Raw genomic sequence first — 25,191 nt, 5'->3', positions numbered from 1 at the left:
TTTAAACTTAGGTCAATCTGAGTCTTCCGACTTGAGTAGGGTTCACTTTCCTACCCAATTATATACAGAGAAAACTACAAGAAGACTGTTACTACTTATTTTAAATATGTGATTAGCATCATTCTCTCTACATATTTCATTCATAATATCCATATTATGATAAACTGTGCTTATTTTGGCACCAAAACATTCTATACTTCAAACGCTGGTTTTAACTTTGCAGCACTATAGCAGCAGTAATTCTGTCTACAGAATTGAAATAAATGATTGAAACCAAACTTTCCACCATCCCACATGACTAGTAATATAGTAAGATAATTCAGCTGAAGAACAAACATGTTAAAATTGTCAGAACCTGCACTGCATTTAACTGGCACAAATGCACTAGTTGCTTAGTATCTGTACATGCTCCAGTGGTGGAGCATCCTAAGACTGATAAAACAATCGATAGATGAGGTATATAGTAAGATGCAGAAATAGTCAATTAACAAGTGTCACTCATGCCCCTGTGATATTTATAAGCAATTCAAGCACTATAGTTGCAAATGTGATCTCTGACATATTTCTCAAGAATCAACTATTTATTGAACGTTGATATATCAGCTAGGGACTTTCCTGGTGGCACAGTGGTTAAGAATCTGCCTGCCAATGCAGGGGACATGGGTTCGAGCCCTGGTCCAGGAAGACCCCACATGCCGCAGAGCAAGTTAAGCCCGTGCGCCACAACTACTGACGCGAGCCACAACTACTGAGCCCGTGCCACAACTACTGAAGCCCATGCACCTAGAGCCCGTGCTCTGCAACGAGAGAAGCCACCGCAATGAGAAGCCTGCACACTGCAACAAAGAGTAGGCTGCATGCTGCAACGAAGACCCAACGCAGCCAAAAAATAAAAATTTTTTTAAAAATTTAAAAAAAGATATATCAGCTAATTCAATATTAGAATAAGATGAACATAAAAATACAAGTGCACCAGCATTTGGCTCTGATACCCTGCATTCTTACACAAAGCTGCCTCTTTAAAAGTATTTTATTGTAACTGCATGCACTGACTGTGTGCATCTTCACTGGGTGAACACTGGATGAAGAAAAATCCAGTTACTGTCTTTCTTTTATATAAAAGCAAACTGAGGCATAAAGCAGATCACTGATAGTGCTAGGCAACACCAAGTCAACAAATAAAGCCAGTGTTAAGGTTACTCCAACTAGTCCTTTATAATGAAGCATCATACCTACCTTGTCACACAGGAGCTTCTCGTCCTACACATCCAAGTTCTTGAGTATTTTGAACTGCTCTTATTTCTGTTGAGAATTTACCCCCCACATGGTAACCCCCTCCCAAAACTAAGGAGAAAATCAAGCTAAATAGATAGAGCCAAGACTTTGGGAGAATTAACAAGTTCATATACACAGAAGGGGAAAAAAAGTTGGGTTTTGTTCCTGAATGCTGAAAAAGAATTCTACAAACACATGAGACTCCAAATCCAGAAAATACTGACGGCAGAAAAAAATCTTTCAAGGAATTCTCACATGCAAAATCCCCCCGAGAAAAGAAGATTTCAGTACCCTACGCTGACAATTTGTCAATCTCCTAAATTACAGCAAAACAACTAATGAGTCGCTTAAAGGATTAACCTGAATCGCCAGTCCCCAAGCTCTAGGACAAATCATTTGCTCACCGCAATTTCCAGCCTCCGCAGTGTCTCAGCACACTAACCCTGCTGTTCCCCCGCCTCCAACCCACACACACCCACCCCCATTCTCTCTTCACGAGGAATTCCTCGGGGCACCACCAACTGTCTCTAAAGCAGGAGTCATTTAATCTTCGGTTCCCGGGCCCTTTCGCTGGGTCTATGAATGGGTTTTACATAGGTTGATAAATCCCCCGATATTTGAAGTAAAACTTGGGTCGATAACCTACGTGATCCAAAGTGATTCGGAGCTGCGATTCTAAAGGGAGGGCCGGAGGAAAGCCCCGCGGTGCCAGCCCACCACGCGCGTGCGCACGCCCCACACTCACCTGGACTTGGTCAGCCAGAGCTCCCGGCGGCAGGGACGCCTTCGTAGCAGCTGCTCATCCCTGTCCCTCAGATCCCATAAGGCCAACCTCCGGCTCCGCCCCGGGGGGAAGGCTCCTGCCGCCCCACGCCCCCAGTACTAGTTGGCATTCCCCAGCCGCGGCCGCGGAGAGAGCGCTGCCAGGTCCGGGAGAGGAAGGACCACCAGGTCACGGCCGCCCCCGGCGGCCGCCTCCACGAGCCGGAGCCGGGATGCAGACGAAGCTGCTTTCCAGCACTGGCTGCTTCGAGGTGGCCACAGCCGCACACAGCCGTCTAGCCGCCGAGGCTTGGCTCTCTGCTGGCCGGATCGTAAAACGAACGCCTTATCTCACCACCAGCACCGTGGGACATAATACGAGTCCATTCTGGACTTCTACAAAGGAGGTACTAGGTTTCCTGTTCTGCGTGGGGTACAGCGGGGAAATCTAAAGCCAACATTGAACATAGGCAGCCCCTGTCGACCACAGCATCATGCACGCTGTTGTGTGGCTGAAATTCTAATAGTGACATTTTAAACATTTAAAAATCTATAAAGAGCAGACAAACCAAACAACATGAAAAGCTGTCTTCTCCCGAATTAGGGGACCAATAAGGAGATTATACAAACAGCTCAAAGTGTAAAGCTAGGGGAAAGGTGGGAGGGTAAACTTATGCTGCTGCCCTATGACGAAATGTTATCAATGCTGAAAAGTTAAATCAGATAACGAGGACTATTCTACCCCAAGACCCTAACAGACAAATGCAGTAGGTAAGTCATGTACCCAGTACGAAATCAGGACCATTCTTCATCTTTATTCTCTACTAACATCACCAGTATTCCCAAACCTTCACTGGTACAGCTGATACTTGATATTCCACATTTTGAGCTTCCCACTTTAGGCCAGAACCTTTGACTCCTTAAAATGCAAAGAATTCAATAGAAGAAAATCTAAACTTTATTATTCACATCTCAACCTATCCCTTCTCTTGAGAGGAGGCCTTGATGGACAGAGTTAGAGAGGAGAGGGCACTAGACTCTAGGGGTTGGGGGGAAAGGCACAAAAATGAACAGATTACTGAATTTGACTAAAGCCAGCGTTCAATATACATACAACATAGAAGCTGATAAAGGCTTAAGATTTCTGATGCCAAGCAGCAGGAAAACAAATGCTTAATGCAAAAAAAAAAGATTTCTCAGGTTAAATTACAAGGATTAAACAAGTATTAGTAAAGCAAAACATTCATTATTAAGCAACATTTAGAAAAACAAAAGAAAATAAGATTGGAAATAAAATATAATTGCTAAAAATGTTTTAAACGGGTTTAAAGATAGTAAGTATTCTACCAGAACATAAGCAAAAAGATGAAAAAACATGAACGATAGGAGATTTAGAGATTAATTTTGCAGTTCTAGCATCTGATTAATAGAAGTTCCATAAAGAAAGAACAGAGAAAGCTTAGGAAAAATTATCAAAGAAATACAACACACGCCCAGGGATCTGCAAAGCACACCAAGTACTCGCCAAAATTAAAATGTCCACTCATAAAATTTAACAACACCAACATATTTGGGGATCTAGCTTCCAGACAATACTAACTTTGAACCCAGAAAGGTAATAATATGATGAAAAGGGCATGTTTCTTCTCCCAACAAGAAAAAAGAAAGACAATCAAACTAAGAGTATGGCCCAAGGTTAAAGCAAACTGGTATGTGAAATGGTTTTGATCAATTTTCACTTGACCCTGGCATTGATAATAATTATAATAATTCTCCCTTGAAACACAGAGGTGACAAAATTGGAAAAATAGTAAAGATAATCAGACTATGTTAACTGGCCCATTCAGAGAACAATATTTGTATAATGTAAACCCTGTCTATTGATTTCCAATTTTAGAATCAACCTGTAGATATAACAAGGGAGACTTTTGTTATAGAATAGAATGCAAATATTAACTTTGGAAATGTAAATGTATAGTTTACAGATGTTGCAATATAAAAACAGAAATGGAAGGAAAAGGGTGCATTTATCATCATCTCACAAAATGTACTTCTAACTATACTAAAGTTACCATTTTTTCTTCTTTTGCTTTCTCTTTTTATCTACTACATAAGATGATGATTACTGCAGTAATCATTTCACAATACAGTGTAAGCCAAACCATTATGCTCATTATGCACCTTCAACTTATACAGTGATGTATAATAATTATATCTCAATACAACTTGAAAAACATAATAAAGTTACCAAGGAAGTAAGAGTGAGGTGAGTTATCTATCACACACAAAGTCAATAGAAGTCTAAACTTGGTGAGACAAAAACAAAATATACGATGGCAACCATTGTAAATGATTAAAGGTATTTGTGGGATGCGGAATAGCAATTTAGAAAGGGAGAGGCAGCAGAACATTGCTATTATTAATCTTTCTATAGAATTTTATTTTCTAGTCATGTGTGTATCGTTACTTTGATGTTTTTTAAAGAAATTATTCAAATCTATACCTAGAAATGAGGAAAGTAATTGAATACTGGGACATTTACAGTTGGTTTATAATGATGGTAGGGTCATGCATGATTTTCTTTCTCTTTTTACATTTGTTTCAGTAATGCTATTATGGTAAATTTGACAAATCAAGCAAATTCAAAAAAAGTTTTAAGGCAATCAGGCTATGACCAAGAAGCTCTTTGAGGAAATGAAAAAAAAAAAAAAAAAAACAGAAATGACTTATAAATGCTCTTTGTAAACAAAACAAACTGGAAATTAGCCTTTCCCAGAAGTGAGATTAACAGTACAAGTTAAATATTTCCCCTTTTTTTTTCTTTTTTCCAGCTTGTGGGATCTTAGTTCCCCTGACCAGGGATCAAACCCAGGCCCCTGGCAGTGAAAGCACAGAGTCCTAACCACTGGACCACAAGGGAACTCCTGCCCCATGCTTTTTAAAATTGAACCTCCCTTTTTGAGTTGTCTGTTCTCTGTGCATTGGTCTAATAGAATTCCTAAATATCCACATATAAATAACTATACACTGATAAGCCACTGTAGTCACAGTAATACTTTTCCTTGTCTACTGTTTTAACCTTTTTATATAAGCAACTAATTCTTTTGTGATCAAATCTGTTTGTTGTTTCCATCATGACTTCTGTCCTTTGAGCTTAATGTCAACTCTCATTCCCAATTCAAAGGTTTAATATTTAACTGTATTTTTCTGTAGTTGTAATTTTTTATGTAATTCACATAGGGCTGATATTTAATATGGCATGGGGTAGGCATCTAACTAGTTATCCCAACAGAATCTGTTGAATATTCCACTCCTCTTTTCATATGTGATGCCTCATTTATTAACCAAATTCCTATAACAAGACATATATGTTGGGGAAATGTTGCTTTGGATATTTTAAGTGATAAAAACATACATTTGAAACTGATTATTTTTGTCCCCCTAATATTTACGTCTCACTTGTTTTATGTCCTAATGTTTTGGTTCACTCATTTAATGATTTATTAAGAATTTCTTACATTCTAGACATAGTAAGTTTAAGATATATAATGGTAAATGAAAAAAACAGAGTTCTTTCCCTCAATATTAAAATATCAAAAAATTATAACAGTGAACAGCAATGTTTTTTATTGATATAGTTTGAGTTCAAAGAATGACATTATTACATCTGTGTATTAATGTATATTATACATATTCAACTTATATGACTTTTTGTTCACTTCATTGGTTTCACAAGACTCAATAAAATTTCAAAAGACAGGAGTTGAGAACTATGACCTGTAACAAGAAAAATTAAAAGTGCTGTTGGAAAACTTAGGGGGAAAAGAGTTTCATCCTTTATTTTCAAGGAATGTCTATATAGTATAACTACAAACAGTTGTATCATTGAGTACAGAGCTCACATTGCAAACATTTAACTATGTTCATCATGTATCTGATGATATAAAATCAAAATTACTTTTAAAAGCTTGTCTTTCACTATATGTGTCATGAAAATCATGTCATTATATTTCAGTGACTCACTATTGTTTAAAGGCTCCTTTTAAGTAAAAATAGGACCCAATAATTTTTAACCAAAAGTGTATCCTTTGTCCTGTTTGTTAAAGGATCAATAAACACTATACTAAGACATGGCATTTAGACATAAAATATGTCTAAAACCCCTGAAGAATACAATAAAAATAAGCAAGACATTTAGAATGCTTTAATCTTTCCAGTTAACACCATTTGTATCAGTAACTGCAACGTTGTAACTTTTAGCATTTCACATAACTAGTCAGTAAAGATGTTTTTTTAAGGGTGGGAGTAAGAACAGAGGACAGGAGAAACAAGAGTGTCAGGTTTCATACTTCTATTAAAAAAATCAAAAATCAAAACTATTTTCTTCTCTGCATCAAAACTGTACCACAAACTTGAAGGTTGTTTTAGCTTTAATCCCATGACTCATCATCTACTGGATTAGGAGCTTGTGAAGAAGAAAACCCTGCTGTGTTCAAAGAGCTCTTGCCCTGGTAATTCTTAAAAAAAAAAAAAAAGAAACAAACATTTAATTTTATGTAGCTTTAAAGTTACATTGCCTAGACTGAGAGCAGAGACTCAAGCTTTCCACCATGTCTTCCCCAAATATATAAAAAATTTCATTCCAACTGAATCCAATCCACTTGAAAAAAGGTCCGTATAAACCTGGAAAGTCTAAATGCACAGAGGATTTCAAGAAAAATTTAAGCCAATAGTTTTGGCAAGTGGAAAAACAAAGCTCTTCACTTCAATGAATAAGCATAAATATTTAATGATGAGCATGCTCATTGTTTCTGTATAAAAATGATGTTGCCTATAAACTGACAACAGAAAAGATATGCAACCACATCTCTATTATTTTCTTACTTAATAATGTGGTCAGAATTCAAAAAATAAAGAATTCCTACAAAAATCTCAGAAGATCCCAAATTAGAATTTAAAATGCCAGCAGAATTGGGAAAGGAAGGTGTCTGAGCATAAATCTCAAACTCCTCACCTTTAAGACCAAAACTATATAATATGTATATAAAATTTTTAGAGAACTATTAAAGTATTCTTCTAGGTATGAAAATAATGGAATAGGTAAATTATTGAATGTTATAGTTACTTCACAATAGCACAACATTTACAAAGAATAAAAGCCAAGTTCTAAATTTTTCCCTTCAACTAACCTTTCTAGTATCAATTGATACAAACACATTTCCTCTTGTACTACCACTGAAGCCAGGAACATACATACTAAAGGCAGTTTCTTCCAACCATGCAGGAACATCCTGTTGAGCCTTTAAAAGAAAAAATTAACTTCATATACAACATGCATAAAGTCTCAAAGATTGGCACAGTTGAATACTTTTCCTTAAAATACATATATATAGGGGCTTCCCTGGTGGTGCAGTGGTTGAGAATCTGCCTGCCAATGCAGGGGACACGGGTTCAAGCCCTGGTCTGGGAAGATCCCACATGCCGCAGAGCAACTAGGCCCGTGAGCCACAACTACTGAGCCTGCGCATCTGGAGCCTGTGCTCCACAACAAGAGAGGCTGCGATAGTGAGAGGCCCGCGCTCCGCGATGAAGAGTGGCCCCCGCTTGCCACAACTAGAGAAAGCCCTCGCACAGAAACGAAGACCCAACACAGCCAAAAATAAATAAATAAATAGAATGTTTTTTTAAAAAAAAACATATATATAAAATGTCCGCTTTCAATGACAAGGTAAGAACACTATCCATTCAGTTTTAAAAATTAAAAACTTACATCTGACAGTACTTTCACTAGAGGCTGTGCTAAATGGTTATCTGATTCAGTATCAAAAAAGGAAATAGCTCTGCCAGTATTTCCACAACGACCAGTACGCCCAATTCGATGAACATATTCATCAATGGTAGAAGGGAGATCAAAATTGATAACATGTTGAACATTTTCAATATCCAGCCCTCGGGCAGCTACTGAAGTAGCAACAAGAACTGGGCACTTTCCACAGCGGAAATCTCCAAGGGCTTGTTCTCTCTCTCTCTGTTCTCGATCACTTGAAAGAAGATAAAGCATGTATTAGGACAGCTCTTATGAAAATTATTTAAAAGAACCACTGAAGTCTGACACATAAATTTCTTCTTAATAACAGTAAAAAATCGCAACATTTAACATTAATGTCTACTTCTTACATACCAAGTATTATACTAATTCCTTTCAAGTCATAATTTAATTTGATTCTCATAATACTACTTTGAGGTTAGGACAATTAACCCCATTTGCAGATGAGGTTAAGGTGACAGCTAATACATAGAGCCAAAATACAAACTCAAATATGACAAACATCAAATCTTACCTATTAATAATCTCTTTCTAGTCTTGACAAAAAATATACAACTACTTGATCAGAATGCCACCTCAAAAATTACCGCTTTTTAAAACGCATAATCTCTGAATTCTATATATTCACTGATTAATCAGAAAGATTAGATTCAGCTAAAGAAACACCTAGATCTAAGTATCAGAGAGCCTTTTAAATGAGATGTCTTGAGAAGTTACCATTCCTCATAATAAAGAGTCTAAAACGCACCTTTAACTCGCCCATCCCCGCCACTTGGTTCTTATAAAAACTTAAAATGAAGATGAAGAATAACAGCTTAGATCTTGAGATCTTAATTCTAGGATCTTATACTAGTTAAATATACTGACATTTCTTAACAAATGACAAACAGAAGTTACCTCCTTACTAGGAAATCATATTAATCTACTCACCCATGAATACTTGTTGTTGATATTTTTTCTTGACAAAGAAAAGTGGCAATAAAATCTGCTTTTTTCTTGGTTTCAACAAAGACCATAGTTCTTTCATCTCCTACAAGACAATGAAACAATGATTAACATTCAAACTACAAAATTAGGAAAAGAAAAAAAAAGGGTAGGGTGAGTAGGAAACTGTCTCATCCACCACTGTATTCCTAGCACCTAGACTCAGGCCTAACAGGTAATAGTAACTCAAATATTTCCTGAATGGATGAACGTCAAAGATAGAGAGACAAGGACTTTTTCCTACTTTAGGACTAAAAAAAAAAAAAATCAGCTTGCCCTTTGCCTTCCTAAGCCAACCAAGAAGTAGAGACTTAGGGAAAGATAAATGGTATCTACCTGCCAACTCTTAACAGTTCCACAAATTTGTCTCAGGCCCTTCATTTCCCTCGCTATAAATAAATGCCTTTGTTCTTTACTTCCCAAGATCATAGAATCTTTTATTCTACCTTGACTACCAGAGGTATTCATAATAATGGCATCCAACCCAGGGCTGACAAACTCTACAATATTCCATGTTCCAACATTCTCTCTTAATTCAAACCCCTTAATCCCCAAAGTATCTTATATATACAGAAAATTATCCCAGGGCCTTAACGCATTAAAGAATATTTACTTGTTATCTTATAAGTATTTAATTGGTTGAAATTCAAGCATGAGCCAGAGACTTTTCCACACAAGGAACTTTTCTGTAAAATGTTAGAGAGGAAAGATATTTATAGCCTTAATGAAAGTAATAAGGTATTACATTTCATAATCCCACTCCCCCATCTTCCTATGAGCTGGCTTCATTTATTCAACAAATATTTAGTGCCTAGTAGATGCCAGTAACTATTCTAGGTGTTGAAAACACAGCAATAAAACAAAGCCCCTTCACTCACTGTGGGGAGGCAAATAATAAATATTATGCATTAAGTCTAAAAAGGAAAAAAAATCAGCAGAATAAAGGGCCCAAGTGGACTGATGTACCCTCTCTAATTAGATGACATCTGAGTAGAGATATTACTAAAATAAGTGAACTATTCAGATACCCGAGGAAACAGTATTACAAGCCAGAGGGTAAGAACAAATATAAAGGATTGGATCTAAGGTATGGGTGTTCTTGGTGTGCTCCAAAAAAAAAAAAAAACAGAAAAAGGTCCCCATGTGGTTTTTATGTTCTAGGCAGAGGGAACATCAAGAGTAAAGGCAATGAGGCAGAACCATGTCTGCTATGTGTGGGGAACAGTAACGAGCAAAGTGCGCCTGGAATAGGGTGAGCAAGGGAGAGCAGTAGGATTTGAAGACAGAGGGGTAATGGAGGCCATATCATGAAGGGCCTTGGAAACCACTGAAAGATCCTTACTTTGAGAAGGGAAGCCACTGGGTTTGGAGAAAAGAAGTGGAAAGATCTGATCTTTGTTTTAACTGAGCAGCTGATGGGTTCTGATATACTTTGATGCTAGATAGAAACAGGAGGGTTTTGCTAACAGATCAGATGTGTACACTGGAGAAAGAAATCAAGGATGCCTCAGATTTTGTGTCTGAGCAACTGGAAGAATGGAACAAACACTAAGTGAGATAGGAGGACTGCAAGAAAGGAAGGTTTAGGGGTGATATTTAATTATCAATAAATCACAGATATCTATTAGACAACCAGGTAGGAACTCAATAGAGCAACTGATTCTTACAGTAATAAATGAGTTATATCCTTGAGACATAGTCATTTTATTTATTAGAGAGTAATGATTTTATGTTTTATCAAAAATTACCTTTCAATCCAACAAGATGCCCAATGCCAAAACTGATAAATTTGATAGTCAGTTACCTAATACTACTGTGTAGCTTAAAGCCTCGATTTCATCTTTTCTTGGTTCCCAGTGTGAATCCCAAATGGTAATAAAAATTTAACTCCGCTGACACTTCTCTAGTTTTTTTCCTCTACTGATTTGGTATTTTTTCTCCTTCAGACAATAAGCTATAACCCTTTGGTGGCAGCAATAATGCAAATTTAGTTTTATGAGCAGACCATCTGGTGATATTTGTAAATGGATTAATGGATTATAGTTACGTATTTTGTTGGGTGAAAAATAATAGACAATTCATCTTGTTAGCCTTTTTTGACTATTAGTCCATTGTGAACTAAAATCAATTAAGAATCTAAAAAGAATTCTAGCTTTGGTAGTTAGATTGCAATTTTTTGTATTTCTGTGTTTACTCTTTACCTGTGGCTGAAGTGGTAGAACTGAAGCTATAAGCTCTTTATGTATCTATAATTCAGAAAGGGCTTTACCCACCACTATGTATAATCATTATGTTAATACTCTATGGAGAGTATTAACAAATTATAAAGTCTCTTAAAGGAGCTCAATTCTGATTGGTTTACAGAGATAAATTAGAGAATTTATAGAGATAAATATTCCTAAAATTCCTGGAAAATAAAGAAATTGACTCATAATACTTTAACTATATTAAACTTTTTAAAAAGAATTCTTCCTATAGGAGCTAAAGCAGAAATATTTTAAGATTTCAAGTTCCCATAATTAAGTGAAATCTTTGGTAAACAAGACTAACTTACTTGGTTTTAAAAATACAAATGTACTTTCTCAAATTTATCAGTGTTAAGTAGAAAACAAACATGTATCTTATTTTACTTGGGTTTTTCTTAATGTATAGAGATTTGCCAGTCAAAATAACTAATATTCTCCATAATGTTTAAGAGTATGAAAATGTAAATCTGTGTTCAACTAAACTGACTATTCAACACTATCTACTGTTTTGTATACTGTCATCTGGAAGATAATTTCCAAGATCTTTGGCTTTAGATAACTTAAAATAGTAGACTATATTGAGTTAATTAACTCAATAATCACTGAATATAAGATAGAATTCTCAAACATTAATTACTAAACATAAGTTTATGTCCTTTTGCTTGTTATTTTTCATATACTATAGAGAGGCAATATCTTTGAGTCATATTAATGAACCTACTCAATTTTGCTACTTTAAGTGTAAAAGAATATGTGTGGTGTAGAAAGATATATGTGTGGTACAAAAGTTCATGAGCTCTGGTAGTCAGCTACCATGTTTGTGTATGACATCTCTCAATTGTCCATCCCTGCCTCTAGTTTACTCTCTGAAATAGAAGTTACTACGGTTAAAAGTTATAATTAACATAAGTGGTTGAGACTACACTTGGAGTAATAGTGACCAAGAAATATAAACCATTTGTGTGTTTGTTTTTCAAGAAAAAAGCAAAGATGATCACTAACGAGCACACCCTTCAGGGTTGTCTGTGCCTTTTACTGTCTTTATTTACTGTCTTTATTTTTTTATACCTCTACTGCAACTGAGAGCAATGCAAATGATTCTTATCAATAAAAATACAAATGAAAATTTTCCCTCAAATGTAACTGATTATTGCTTTGTGGATACTGACCACTTTTGCATCTATTTGTAAATCCATCTTAGCTTTCCTGATATCCTACACATAAATATGTTCTTTGGGGACTTCCCTAGTGGTCCAGTGGTAAAGAATCCGCCTTCCAATGCAGCGGGTTCGATCCCTGGTCAGGGAACTAAGAGCCCACATGCCGCGGGGCAACTAAGCCTGCGCACCACGACTACCGAGCCCACGCGCCCCAATGAGAGAGCCCGCGTGCCGCAAACTACAGAGCCCATGTGCTCTGGAGCCCGCACGCCACAACTAGAGAAGAGAAGACCTGCACGCTAAAGAGAAGCTCACATGCCACAATGAAAGATCCCGCATGCCTCAACTAAGACCTAACACAGCCAAAATAAATAAATAAACATAAATGTGTTCTTTGAATTCTCCTTAGAATTGGCTGTAACATCTTACTAGCTCCCTTTGTAATTAATGAGCTCAATAAAATCTTTGACACCTGTTCATTTAAAATTATGAAAAAGGCAGATGGTATACTACTATGAAATAATGAAACCTACACATTTTAAAGGCAGAAGAGGAAAGCTAGCAGATTTAAGTTAACGATTAGAAAAAGAGATAAATTATATGAACAAAAATACGTAAAGTACTAGGATATATGGCATGACATTTCCATGCAAAGTAAAAAAAAAAAAAAAAAAGACGAGAATAATAAACTCTAAACTACTAAACATTTAACAGTTTAAATAATACAGAAGTATACCAATAGTGCTTATACACTGATCTCAGCATTTTGAAACACTCTCTTCAGTAGAATTATTTTCTAAATAAACTTTATTCCACAAATTCATATATTAAAGTCTTAAAGGTAATTATACTAGAAATGTGCTCTAACTTCAGCAAAACCATATATTGCTTGTCTCCTGCTACATTGGAACTTCAATTTATACTGGGCAAGTTATCTGACATCTCTGTATTTCAGTGTTCTCATCCTTAAAATGGGGGATAACAAAACCCACCTCAGAAGGTTGTTTTGAGAATTAAATGAGTTAACACATGTAAAACAATCAGAACAGTATGTGGCCTATAGCAGTTATTTTTATTTTGCATGCCAGAGTATATGTTATGATACATATCATGAAGCAACCTAATAACATTTCTCAAACTCAAGATGAGTATTTGGTTTTTAAAAGTTTTTTTTAATATAAAACTCAGGAGAAAACTGAAGACTAGAAACCTTTAAAGAGTGAGTGCTTTCTAAAACAACTTTTTTTTTTCTTATTGTTGGAAATGAGACAGCTTCCTGCTTTTTCATTCCCCAGTCCCAACTCTGACATTCAAACTGAAATAGACTTACTAAAATGGAGGATGAGGAGAATGGACACATGTAAGTAAATTTAGCCTGTGAGGTAACAAAAGGGTATTAAAAGGCCATATTAGAAAATTTTATTTCAAGGCACAAACTAAAGCTATCTCAATCAAAGAAATACAACTTTCTATTGAAAACAAAAATTTTTTTTTTTGAGGGGAAAGGGATAGATTTCTCATCAACATTGTGAAGGAACAGAACTAGATCTTTCAAGTCCCTTCTATCTCAAAAATTCTTTGAACTATGAATACAGGAAGCCTTAGAGAGCAAAAACTGGGAAGTAGAAATACAACAAAGATTTCACTTTTAGTGGAGTAAACAGAGCTTGATGTAAAGATATGTTACTCATCCTTTCTATTTCCTAAAACAAGAAAATATGTATTTCTGCTGGAATAGTTTTTTGTCAAACACTGTTCAAAGTCTCAAATTCTTCCTATTTTTAACATTTATGGAGGAGAAAGGATTATACTGCTACATCATTTATCTAAAAAATCGAATCATAAGAAAAAGAGCTTTAACTTATTTATTTAACTTATGCCAAATAATGCTTAAAGTCATTTTCTAAAAGTCATTTTTGTAAAAATCAAAATCATAACAAAAGATAATTATATCAATGTAAGGTACCTATGTTTCGTAGAATTTCGACAAGTTTTTCTCTTTTTGAGTACTGGCCAACTTGGAGAATGGTCTGCTGAACATCTCTACATGCTCCACCCACTTGTCCAACAGCAACAAACAGATAATTCGACTTTAAAAACTCCCCAGCCAACCTTGAAAGACAAGAGAGTATTCCTTAACTTATCCTCTTCCATTAATACTCATAATACTCACTGAATTCCTGCAAGTGTTACTTCAATATTAATAAGCCAGATTATAACAGCTATAATAAGAGAAGGTAGATACTTACATCATCCAAGTACTACTTTCAAATATCGGTATTAAATGTTAAGATTTTGCAAAATACTTAACAACTACTAGTGAAAATGTCTGTGTCAAATTATGGATACGTAATTTCAAGTGGATGTGCTGACCATACAAAACTATATAAAACGTGTATATAACAATTAAAAAAAGTATGCTAAGTATCAGACTATAAGCAGGAATTTTTTTATTAAAAATTAAAATGTAACCCTACAACAAAAATTCTTTTCTTCATTCACTGCTTTCATGTATGTTATTTCTAGGAGTTGTTTCCTGAAAATATTAGTTGTCAAATTAGTATACTTCAAATGAACTATTAGGAGCAAACCAGATCTTAAGTCAGTGCTTTTTGTAACATGACAAACACAGAAAATGATAATATTTGTACAGCATAATTGGGCAAAAAAATGAGATGATGTGAAGAGACTAGGGGCCAGGGCCACACCAAGTTGTGGATGCTCACCCCAAAGGTTGGGGGTATCAGCATCTTGACACACACACAACTCACTGACAGCATACAATTAAGAAGCCCTGCTCTAGATCACCCAGGAACACGGAGTAGGGAGAAGGGGAATTGCCAATTACAGAGCAAGTTTGGAAGGAAAAAAAGGGAAGGTCAGGTAGCAGTCATGTACATACTCTCCTACGTAGCAGTCCCTTACTTTCTAGCCACCTCCTAGCATATCAAGAAAATAGTTCAAACTCAGTATATCCATAATCTTAATAAATCACTGCTGCTTCTCTCTCTTCATCTGCTCTTACCATAAAAGAAAAAGAAAAACATTGTTGATATACTACCTCTAGAGACAAGAACCCTCTCAAACCTTGAGATCATCTGCAAGTCTTAATTGTCAATCATCCTTTACACCCATGAAAACATATTCTGAGTGCCTCGTGTCAGGCATACATGGTACAAGGCACTGGGTGTATAAAGATGAATATGATGGTCTCTGCCTCTGAGGTGCTCATATCAAGTCGCATAAATATAATTATATTAAAAAATAATTACTATAATCTAAAATATTTATATAGCTTAGTATTTACATATTTTAATTATTTAATGATTTACTATAATAATCCAGTGTTACAATAGTTAACATCTATTGAACCTTACTATATTCCAAGAAACGTGAAAAGTGTTTTAAATAGTTTCTTTCACAAGATACAGGATTCTTTCACAAGATTGGCAGGAAATGGATGAAATGATGTCTGTTAAGTCTTCAAGTTTGAAGCTTGATCTAAGGAAGCAGCAAGCAAGAATGTGAAACAATGATGACTAGGGAAAGGCACTCAATGCAGAAGACGACACAAGGATAAATAATGAGGAGGAACAGAATTTGGCTTGTGTGGCCGATAGGAAATAGTCTAAATAAGCCAGAAATACATCGGTCCAGGTAAAAAAGTGGCAAATGAGGCAGAAATTATCATGTGTAAAAGAATTTGAAAGTTGGTAGTCTGTGGAGATGGAAAGACATGGGAAGATTTATCTTAAATAAATGGCTATAAAGATCAGACTTTGTTTTGGAATTTATACCAGCATAAAAATGAAACTACAGGCAGGGAGACAGGTTAGAAAGAAAGCTACTACCAATGAGCAGAGGGAAACTGAGAAGGACCTAAAATAAGGTGGGAAATGGAGAAGAAACTAACGAATTTGAAATATTTTAGAGATAACTGCCAAGTTGAACACTTTTGAAGGGCAGAATTAAAGGAGTATGAGGGAGGAATCAACATGATTCAAAGGACTCTGGCTTCGAAAGACCATGATGCCAATCAGGAAAACTGGAAAGGAAAGAGGGAGCTGAAGAATAGGTTCAATTTTGGACTTGATGAACATGAGTTACCGGTAATTCATCTAAGAGGAAAAACAATCCTAAAGAGTTAAATCTAAAAGTCTGGAGCTGAGGAGAGAGATTAAGCATACAAGTAATAATTGGGTTGTTTGTTTTTGATATTAAGTTGTAGAAGTTCTTTACATATTTTGGATATTAACCCCTTATGGAACATATCATCTGCAAATATCTTCTCCCAACCAGTACATTGTCTTTTTGTGTTTCTTCATGGTTTCCTTCACAGTACAAGACAAACAACCCAATTTTTAAAACTGGGCAGAGGACCTGAATAGACAGTTTTCCAAAGAAGACATACAGATGGCCAACTGGCACATGAAAAGATGCTCAATATCACTAATCATCAGGGAAATGCAAATCAAAACCACAATGAGATACCACCTCACACCTGTCAGAATGGCTATTATCAAAAAGACAAGAAATAACTAGGGTTGGCAAGATGTGGAGAAAAGGGAACCTTTGTGTACTGCTGGTGGGAATGTAAATTGGTACAGCCACTACAGAAAACAGTATGGAAGTTTTTCAAAAAATTAAAAATAGAACTATCATATGGAGCAATTCCACTCCTGGGTATATATCCAAAGAAAACAAAAACACTAATTTGAAAAGATATGTGCACCCCAATGTTCACAGCAGCATCATTTACAATAGCCAAGATATGAAAAACTAGGTTTCCATCAACAGATGAATGGATAAAGACGATGTGGTGGATACGTATATGCAATGGAATATTACTCAGCCATAAAAAAAAGAATGAAATTTTGTCATTTGCAACAACATGGATGGACCTGGAGATTATTATGCTTAGTGAAATAAGTCAGAGAATGACAAATACTGTATGTTTTCACTTATATGTGGAATCTAAAAATAAAAGAAAGGAACAAATATAACAAAACAGAAACAGATACTGAGAACAAACCAGTGGTTACCAGAAGGGAGGGGGCTGAGAGAGGAGTAAAGGAGGCGAAGAGGATTAAGAGTTACAAACTACTAGGTATAAAACAAATAAGTTACAAAAATGTAATGTACAGTGCAGGGAATATACTTAATATTTTATAATAACTTTGTATGGAATATATTCTACAAAAATATTGAATTACTACATTGAGCACTTGAAACTAATATAATATTGTAAACCAACTATACTTCAATCAAAAAAAAATACAGGTAATAAGTTTGGGAGAGTAAACAGGTACAAGTGCAAGCCAAGGAAATGGATGCTTCAATGGTTCAGTGAATACACAGAATGAAAAAGGTGGACTTTAGACAGAATAATAGGCAACTTGTAACATTTAAATGCAGACAGTAAAGCAACTGAGGAGTCATCAAGAACTCAAGAATATAAACAACTCAAGGTCAGGAACTCTATCCTATTTATCATATAGCCCCAGGGCTTATAATCAAATATGGCTCATAAAAAGTCCTCAACAAATATTACTGACTGACAGTAGTATACATTAGTCATTTGGGCTGGCCAGTATCTGAACACTTTCCTATTTCAGGGTAAATTAAAAAAATAGATGGGACCTCCCTGGTGGCACAGTGGTTAAGAATCTGCCTGCCAATGCAGGGCATACAGGTTCAACCCCTGGTCCGGGAAGATCCCACATGCCGTGGAGCAACTAAGACCATGTGCCACAACTACAGAGCCTGTGCTCTAGAGCCTGCATGCTTCAACTACTGAAGCCCGCGCACCTAGAGCCCGTGCTCCGCAACAAGAGAGGCCACCACAATGAGAAGCCTGCGCACCGCAACGAAGAGTAGCCCCTCTCGCCACAACTAGAGAAAGCCCCGTGTGCAGCAACAAAGACCCAACACAGCCAAAAAAAAAAATTAAAATTAAAAAAAAAAAATAGAGTGGCTTTGTAGCAGCGGCGGCTGGTCTCCGGCATCATGAGTGGCTTCAGCAGTGAGGAGCACGCCGCGCCCTTCACCCTCGAGTACTGAGTCTTCCTCAAAAATGAAAAAGGACAATATATATATCCATTTCATGATATTCCAATTTATGCAGATAAGGATGTGTTCCACATGGTGGTTGAAGTACCACGCTGGTTGAATGCAAAAATGGAGATTGCTACAAAGGATCCTTTAAACCCAATTAAACAAGATGTAAAAAAAGGAAAACTCCGTTATGTTGCAAATTTGTTCCCTTATAAAGGATATATCTGGAACTATGGTGCCATCCCTCAGACTTGGGAAGACCCAGGACACAATGATGAACACACCGGCTGCTGTGGTGACAATGACCCAATTGATGTGTGTGAAATTGGAAGCAAGGTATGTGCAAGAGGGGAAATAATCAGGGTGAAAGTTCTGGGCATACTGGCTATGATCGATGAAGGGGAAACTGACTGGAAAGTCATTGCCATTAATGTGGATGATCCTGATGCAGCCAATTATAATGCTATTAATGATGTCAAGCGGCTGAAACCTGGCTACCTGGAAGCTACTGTGGACTGGTTTAGAAGGTACAAGGTTCCTGAAGGAAAACCTGAGAACCAGTTTGCTTTCAACGCAGAATTTAAAGAATTTAAAGATAAGGACTTTGCAATTGATATTATCAAAAGCACTCATGACTACTGGAGAGCATTAGTGACTAAGAAAACTGATGGAAAAGGAATCAGTTGCATGAATACCACAGTGTTTGAGAGCCCCTTCCAGTGTGACCCTGATGCTGCCAAAGCCACTGTGGATGCTTTACCACCACCATGTGAACCTGCCTGCACAATACCAACAGATGTGGATAAGTGGTTCCATCACCAGAAAAACTAAGGAAATTTCTCTGGAATACAAGTTGATATTGCTGCATCCTATTCGTCTGAAAGCATTAGATGCAAAAGTAGTAACTTTTCCAAGCTTTAAATTCATAGAACTAATCAATCAAATTCTGCTGTTACCAATCCAATATATCCATACTGTTATCCATCTAAAAGCATCTTTCATATCAACTAAGATAACTTTTAGTTCCTGCTTAAATATCAAGACAGTTGTAGTCTGGAAGTCATCTATGAATAAATGTCCAAGATAAGTACGTACTGGATGTATATGTTTGCCGTGTTTGTACGTGTTTGTGCCGTGTTGTTTGTACGTGTTAGGAAATAAATAAAAATAAATTTTAAAAAAATTTTGTTTATTTATTTATTGTTGGCTGTGTTGGGTCTTCATTGCTGCATGCGGGCTTTCTCTAGTTGCGGCGAGCGGGGGCTACTCTTTGTTGCAGTGCGCGGACTTCTCATTGCAGTGGCTTCTCTTGTTGCGGAGCACAGGCTCTAGGTGCGCGGGCTTCAGTAGTTGTGGCACGTGGGCTCAGTAGTTGTAGCTCACGGGCTCTAGAGCACAGGCTCAGTAGTTGTGACGCACGGGCTTAGCTGCCCCACAGCATGTGGGATCTTCCCGGATCAGGGCTCGAACCCGTGTCCCCTGCATTGGCAGGTGGATTCTTAACCACTGCGCCACCAGGGAAGTCCCAGAAATAAAATTATTTTGTTGAAAAAAAAAAATAGATAGGCAGCAGGAATATTACCTGCTAATTAGGTAGGTATTTACCCACCTAGTATTAATTACCTAAGATGATGATGGGAATGTAGATACCCCATTTCAAATTTAAGACACCATTTAAATATAAGAAACTACTCTTTTATGTACCACTAAGAAAGAAAAAAATCCTGGCAACTGGCCAAATGCTTTATTACGATTTAGACTTTTTCCTCAGTAAAGAGCTCTTTTTAACTTTATACAAAGACTTTTAAGATCATCTAATAAGTAATACAAATTGAGTGTTTGACCCCACATAACATTCTATCAGACCAGGGGGTCCACTTTCAGCAAAGGTGGTATTGCAGCAGGTGCATAACCATGGGGTCCATATCATAACCACAACACCCAGAAGTTGCCAGCCTGACAAACTGGAACTGTCCACTGAAAGAACAGCTAAAGGGATAGCTTGGAAGTGATTCTTTATGAGGATGGAACATCATTCAGTAGGAATCAAAGATCTTCATGTGGTACATGGGTCTGTGAACCAAGGGATACAGCAAGGGTGGCCCACATACCATCCATCACTTCCAGTGACCCACATGGGAAATCTGTGCTTCCTGCCCCCACTACAAGTATAGGTTCTGCAGTTTTGGAGGTCTTGGTTCCCAAAGAGAGAATGGTTCCACCAGAGAAAACAGGAAGAGTCTTACTGAACTGTAAGCTAGAGCTGCTGCATGGGCACTTCAGGTTCCCTGTGGCCAAGGGGTCAGCAGGCAGGAGGAAGAGTCACCACTCCAGCAGGAATGTGTCATCCTAATCTCAGAACTCACAGACCACACAGTATGTGGTATGATACTCAAATATCTGTGGAAATTGGTATATAAATTTTCCAACACAAGCACAATTCCCCCAAGCTCTATTATTTGGTTTGAGGAGAAGGCACAACAATAAAAATAATTTCATTTAGTAAGCACTTATTAAATCCTAGCTAGGTGCTGCACTCATGTTCTCTCTCTCTCTCTCTCTCTCTCTCTCTCTCTCTCACACACACACACACACACACACACACTTTAATAAAATGTGATGCTGGGGCTTCCCTGGCGGTGCAGTGGTTGACAGTCTGCCTGCCAGTGCAGGGGACACGGGTTCGAGCCCTGGTCTGGGAGGATCCCACATGCTACGGAGCAACTAAGCCTGTGAGCCACAACTACTGAGCCTGCGCGTCTGGAGCCTGTGCTCCGCAACAAGAGGCCGCGATAGTGAGAGGCCCGCGCACCGCGATGAAGAGTGGCCCCTGCTTGCCGCAACTGGAGAAAGCTCTCGCACAGAAACGAAGACCCAACACAGCCAAAAATAAATTAATTAATTAACTTAAAATATATATATATTAAAAAAAATGTGATGCTAATGTAAAGCCAGGAATTAAGGTAAGAAACAATGAAAAATATGGTAAACTTCCTGGAAATACTTCTAAACTACCTATGTTACAATCTTAAATTTAGGATTAAATGAAGTAAATCTCTCAAAAATAAGATATTCACATTATTTCTCCTGTTATAAAAGCATCAAGTACATAGCAACTACTTTTAAGAAGAAAAAAATTTACCTTTGAATTTCTTCTGGAAAAGTTGCGCTAAACATAAGGGTCTGACGCTGTTCCTTTGATGGCATTCCTGGGCAGGAAATTAACTTCTTCATTTCTGGTCCAAAACCCATATCCAGCATGCGATCAGCTTCATCCAAAACTATATATTTGACTTGTCTGAGACCAATCTTTAAGGATATTTTCAAGGGTGAGGGCAGAGAATGCATACTAGTTAATGTATTAAACTAAAATATTCTCTACAACTCCAACTATTAATATATTCTTAAGGATGAAGATTAGAAATAAATGCATAAAACGAAGAGAACTGTTATGATTAGGTAATACTATCAGTGTTTATTTCAGTTCTCAATTTTGCCTTATGTTATAAAACATTTTATAAGAAAGAAACCAAAACACCTAGATCAGTACTACACAATACACCTTTCTGTAATTACTTAAAAATTCTATATCTTCACTGTTAGCCAGTAGCCACATGCAGCTAATAAGCACTTGAAATGTGGCTAGTGTGCCTGAAGAAATGAATTTTTAATTTTATATCACTTTGAAATTTAAATAGCCACATGTAGCTAGTGACTACTGTATCGGACAGCACAGATCTAGACTATATTATCTGATAAAGTCAGACTCTTTAATGTAAGAAATAAAATTTCTTAATAGCATGACATATTCAAATGTCTTATAACTGCTAAACTTACTTCTAACTCCTTTAAACCCTTAATAAATCCCCCATTCTCTAATCACTCAGGAACAACTGGGAAACTTTTCTTACCTATCATGGATACTTAGTGCTAAAAAGAGAAGCACACATTTGCAAAAAGAAAACAAGTTATTTTGGTACCCCAGGGAAGATGTTTAATCAAGGTGGATTTCTCTGGATACTCTTAATAAGTATCCTAAGAAAAGTCCCTTTACACAGAAAGAGCATGTTTTGAATAATCCCTTTAGAGAAGGGCCTTAAAAAAGCAAATCAGGGTCATGAAAGTGAACTGAAAATATTGATACAGAGATGTAATACTGTGGTATGTGAATACCAAAAAGAAATACATAGCCCTAAAATCTCTTTCTGAAGACAGAAAATTAATAGTCCTGGATAATATCACTCCCACACCTAAAACAGAAGACAAAATTACGGATGCCACAAAGGCTTTCTTTCAGGAAAAAAAATTATTTCATCAAGACATATATGAAAGTAGATAAAAGCACTTATTGCATTTCTCTCCCAGTGTAGTGGGGTATAGGATATGGATTCTGGAATCAGATCCAGATTCTAACCCTAGCTCTATCACTTAATAGAGCTAACTGAGAGGTTTAAAATAAATTACATAATCTCACTAAGTTTGTTTTCCCAAGTATAAAATGGAAAATACTATTTACCTCCTATTTTCATTATTTTAAGATTTATGTGAGAATGCATTCAAAGCATCTGATGGGGGCCTAATATATAAATGGTGCTGTAATAAATGTATGTATCTTTATACCAATCTCTCTCTTCCCCAAACAAAAAAAATTATTAATCAATACCACAACTTTGTTATCCCTCTAGAGCCTACCTTTTCTTTACCTATGATATCCATCAGTCTCCCAGGAGTAGCACATAATATATTACAGCCTTGTACTATTTGTCGAATGGAATGCCCCAACTGGGTTCCCCCATATATAACAACAGCTCTTACACAAGTCCTATTAACAATAAAAGTAAATGTCACTTACACAAGTCCTATTAACAATAAAAGTAAATGTCACTTTCTGGTTACTTGAAAATTAGCCATTTGTTTCTAACAAGATGTAAAATGAAATCCATAAAGGAAAAGCTAATACATTCAATATTCTTTTAAAAAAATTAAATTCTTCCCAGAAAGAAGCTGAAAAGCTGTGGGAAAAAAATATATGCAACCTGTCTGATAAAGGGCTCTTCAAAAACAATGATAAACATGACCAGCACTCACGCAATAAGCCAAAAACATGAACAAATGGTTCATAAAAAATACAAAGGTTTTTAAACACTTTAAGTTCAACATTACTTTTAAAAGCAAAATAAATGAAGACTAACAACATTTTCCCTCAAGTGTGATAACACCATGTTAGCCAGGGTGTAGGGAAACTGGCACTCAGGAGGATAAACTGATACAACACCTTTCACAATTTTAGTCTCTATTGAAATTTTAAAACATATCTTTTTCCCAGTAAATTCACATCTAGGAATTTTCCCTTCAGGTATGTCCCCACATATGGGTAAAGATGACTGTAAAATAATATTCACTACTAACATTATTTTTAGTATCAAAAGATTGAAACCTATCTAATTGTCTAACAATAAAAGACTTAAAATTATAGCCCACCCATACAAAGGAATACTGTGCATTCATAAAAAGGAGTACAGTTCTAGAGTAAGCATTAGCGCCAACATACACCATTTTTAAAAAACACGGTGGCAACAAGCTTAGTATGCCACCATTTGTTGAGAGAATTAAAGTGCATACATGTGCACCAGCTATTTCTACAATAATTCACATAAACTGTTAATAGTGTGTAAACTCTGAAGAGGAGAATTAAAGACAAACATTGATACTTTTCAGTTTTTTGCCACAAAAATGTTCCAACAAATATCCATGTACTAATATTCATTTTGTGCATAATTATCTGAATTTATCATACATATGCTTTTGTTTTTTAAAAAAGAAAACTGTTATCTTTTACTTGATTTAAAAGCCTGAAGTTGGGACTTCCCTGGTGGCGCAGTGGTTAAGAATCTGCCTACCAATGCAGGGGACACGGGTTTGAGCCCTGGTCCGGGAAGATCCCACAGGCCACAGAGCAACTAAGCCCATGTGGCACAACTACTGAACCTGTGCTCTAGAGCCCGCGCACCACAACTACTGGAGCCTGCGCGCCTGGAGCCCGTGCTCCGCGAAAAGAGAAGCCACCGCAATAAGAAGCCCACACACCACAACAAAGAGTGTCCCTGCTCGCCACAACTAGAGAAAGCCCACGCGCAGCAATGAAGACCCAACACAGCCAAAAATAAAATAAATAAATAAAATTTTTAAAAAATGTACTGGAAAAGCTTTAAAAAAAAAAGTAAAAATAAAAGACTGAAGAGCAACATACTACATGGGGATCAGCAAGAAATAAACACTGGTATAAGCAATGTACACCTACTTTTTCCAAAAGATCTGTCAAGCTTGACATTAAAGGGATTTTAATAATTTTAATTTTTTCTACTCTCATTTTAAATAAACTGATTTATACAAAATAAAAGGTGAAGCTTCTATACAGAGAAAACTCTAAAAAATTGTAAAGAAAAACACTAATATCCCAATAGATAAACTGGTAGATAACAAATGCATAATTCACAAAGGAAAACGTATAAAGCGTTCAACCTCTCAATAACCAAATAAATGAAAAAAAGAAAATGAAGATACCTGCGGTGGTTTTAAAATATGTACACAAATTCTTCAATACTCCTTCCTTTAAATATAGATCCTAACTCCGCTCCCCCATAGGTGTGTACAAGGCTGGCTTCATAGGTGTACAACCTGTGCAGTCATACAGGGTCCCAAGCTTAGAAGAGCCCTGTGCTTGGTTTAATGCTCTATATTTGCTGCTTAAAATTCATAGTTTTTTTAACAAAGGACCCTGCGTTTTCATTTTGCACTAGTTCTAGCAAATTATATAGCCAGTCCTGAGTATGGGCTAGACTTACTGACTTGCTTAGTAACAAACAGAATATGGCCAAAGTGA

The 25,191-nt window shown here is 36.5% G+C and overlaps 1 protein-coding gene and 1 pseudogene across 3 annotated transcripts in view; one reads left to right on the top strand and one right to left on the bottom strand.

The window, feature by feature from the left end:
• Nucleotides 1–6,467: 6,467 nt before the first annotated feature.
• DDX4 (DEAD-box helicase 4) overlaps nucleotides 6,468–25,191 on the bottom strand; it is a 65,488-nt gene continuing 46,764 nt past the window's right edge. For all 3 annotated transcript variants that reach the window (XM_068532859.1, XM_068532880.1, XM_068532869.1), the window contains 7 exons: nucleotides 23,001–23,130; nucleotides 21,451–21,617; nucleotides 14,221–14,366; nucleotides 8,795–8,894; nucleotides 7,808–8,078; nucleotides 7,227–7,337; nucleotides 6,468–6,545 (listed from right to left, as the gene is read on the bottom strand). In XM_068532859.1, the coding sequence (XP_068388960.1) occupies nucleotides 6,468–6,545; nucleotides 7,227–7,337; nucleotides 7,808–8,078; nucleotides 8,795–8,894; nucleotides 14,221–14,366; nucleotides 21,451–21,617; nucleotides 23,001–23,130 (1,003 nt within the window). The remainder of the gene's footprint in view (nucleotides 6,546–7,226; nucleotides 7,338–7,807; nucleotides 8,079–8,794; nucleotides 8,895–14,220; nucleotides 14,367–21,450; nucleotides 21,618–23,000; nucleotides 23,131–25,191) is intronic.
• Nucleotides 18,242–19,328, top strand: LOC137759293 (inorganic pyrophosphatase pseudogene; annotated as a pseudogene).

This window comes from Eschrichtius robustus, chromosome 2 (assembly GCF_028021215.1).
Source record: "Eschrichtius robustus isolate mEscRob2 chromosome 2, mEscRob2.pri, whole genome shotgun sequence".
NCBI lineage: Eukaryota > Metazoa > Chordata > Mammalia > Artiodactyla > Eschrichtiidae > Eschrichtius > Eschrichtius robustus.
The sequence above is the reverse complement of the archived record's forward strand: the minus strand, read 5'-3'. Positions and strand labels throughout refer to the sequence as shown.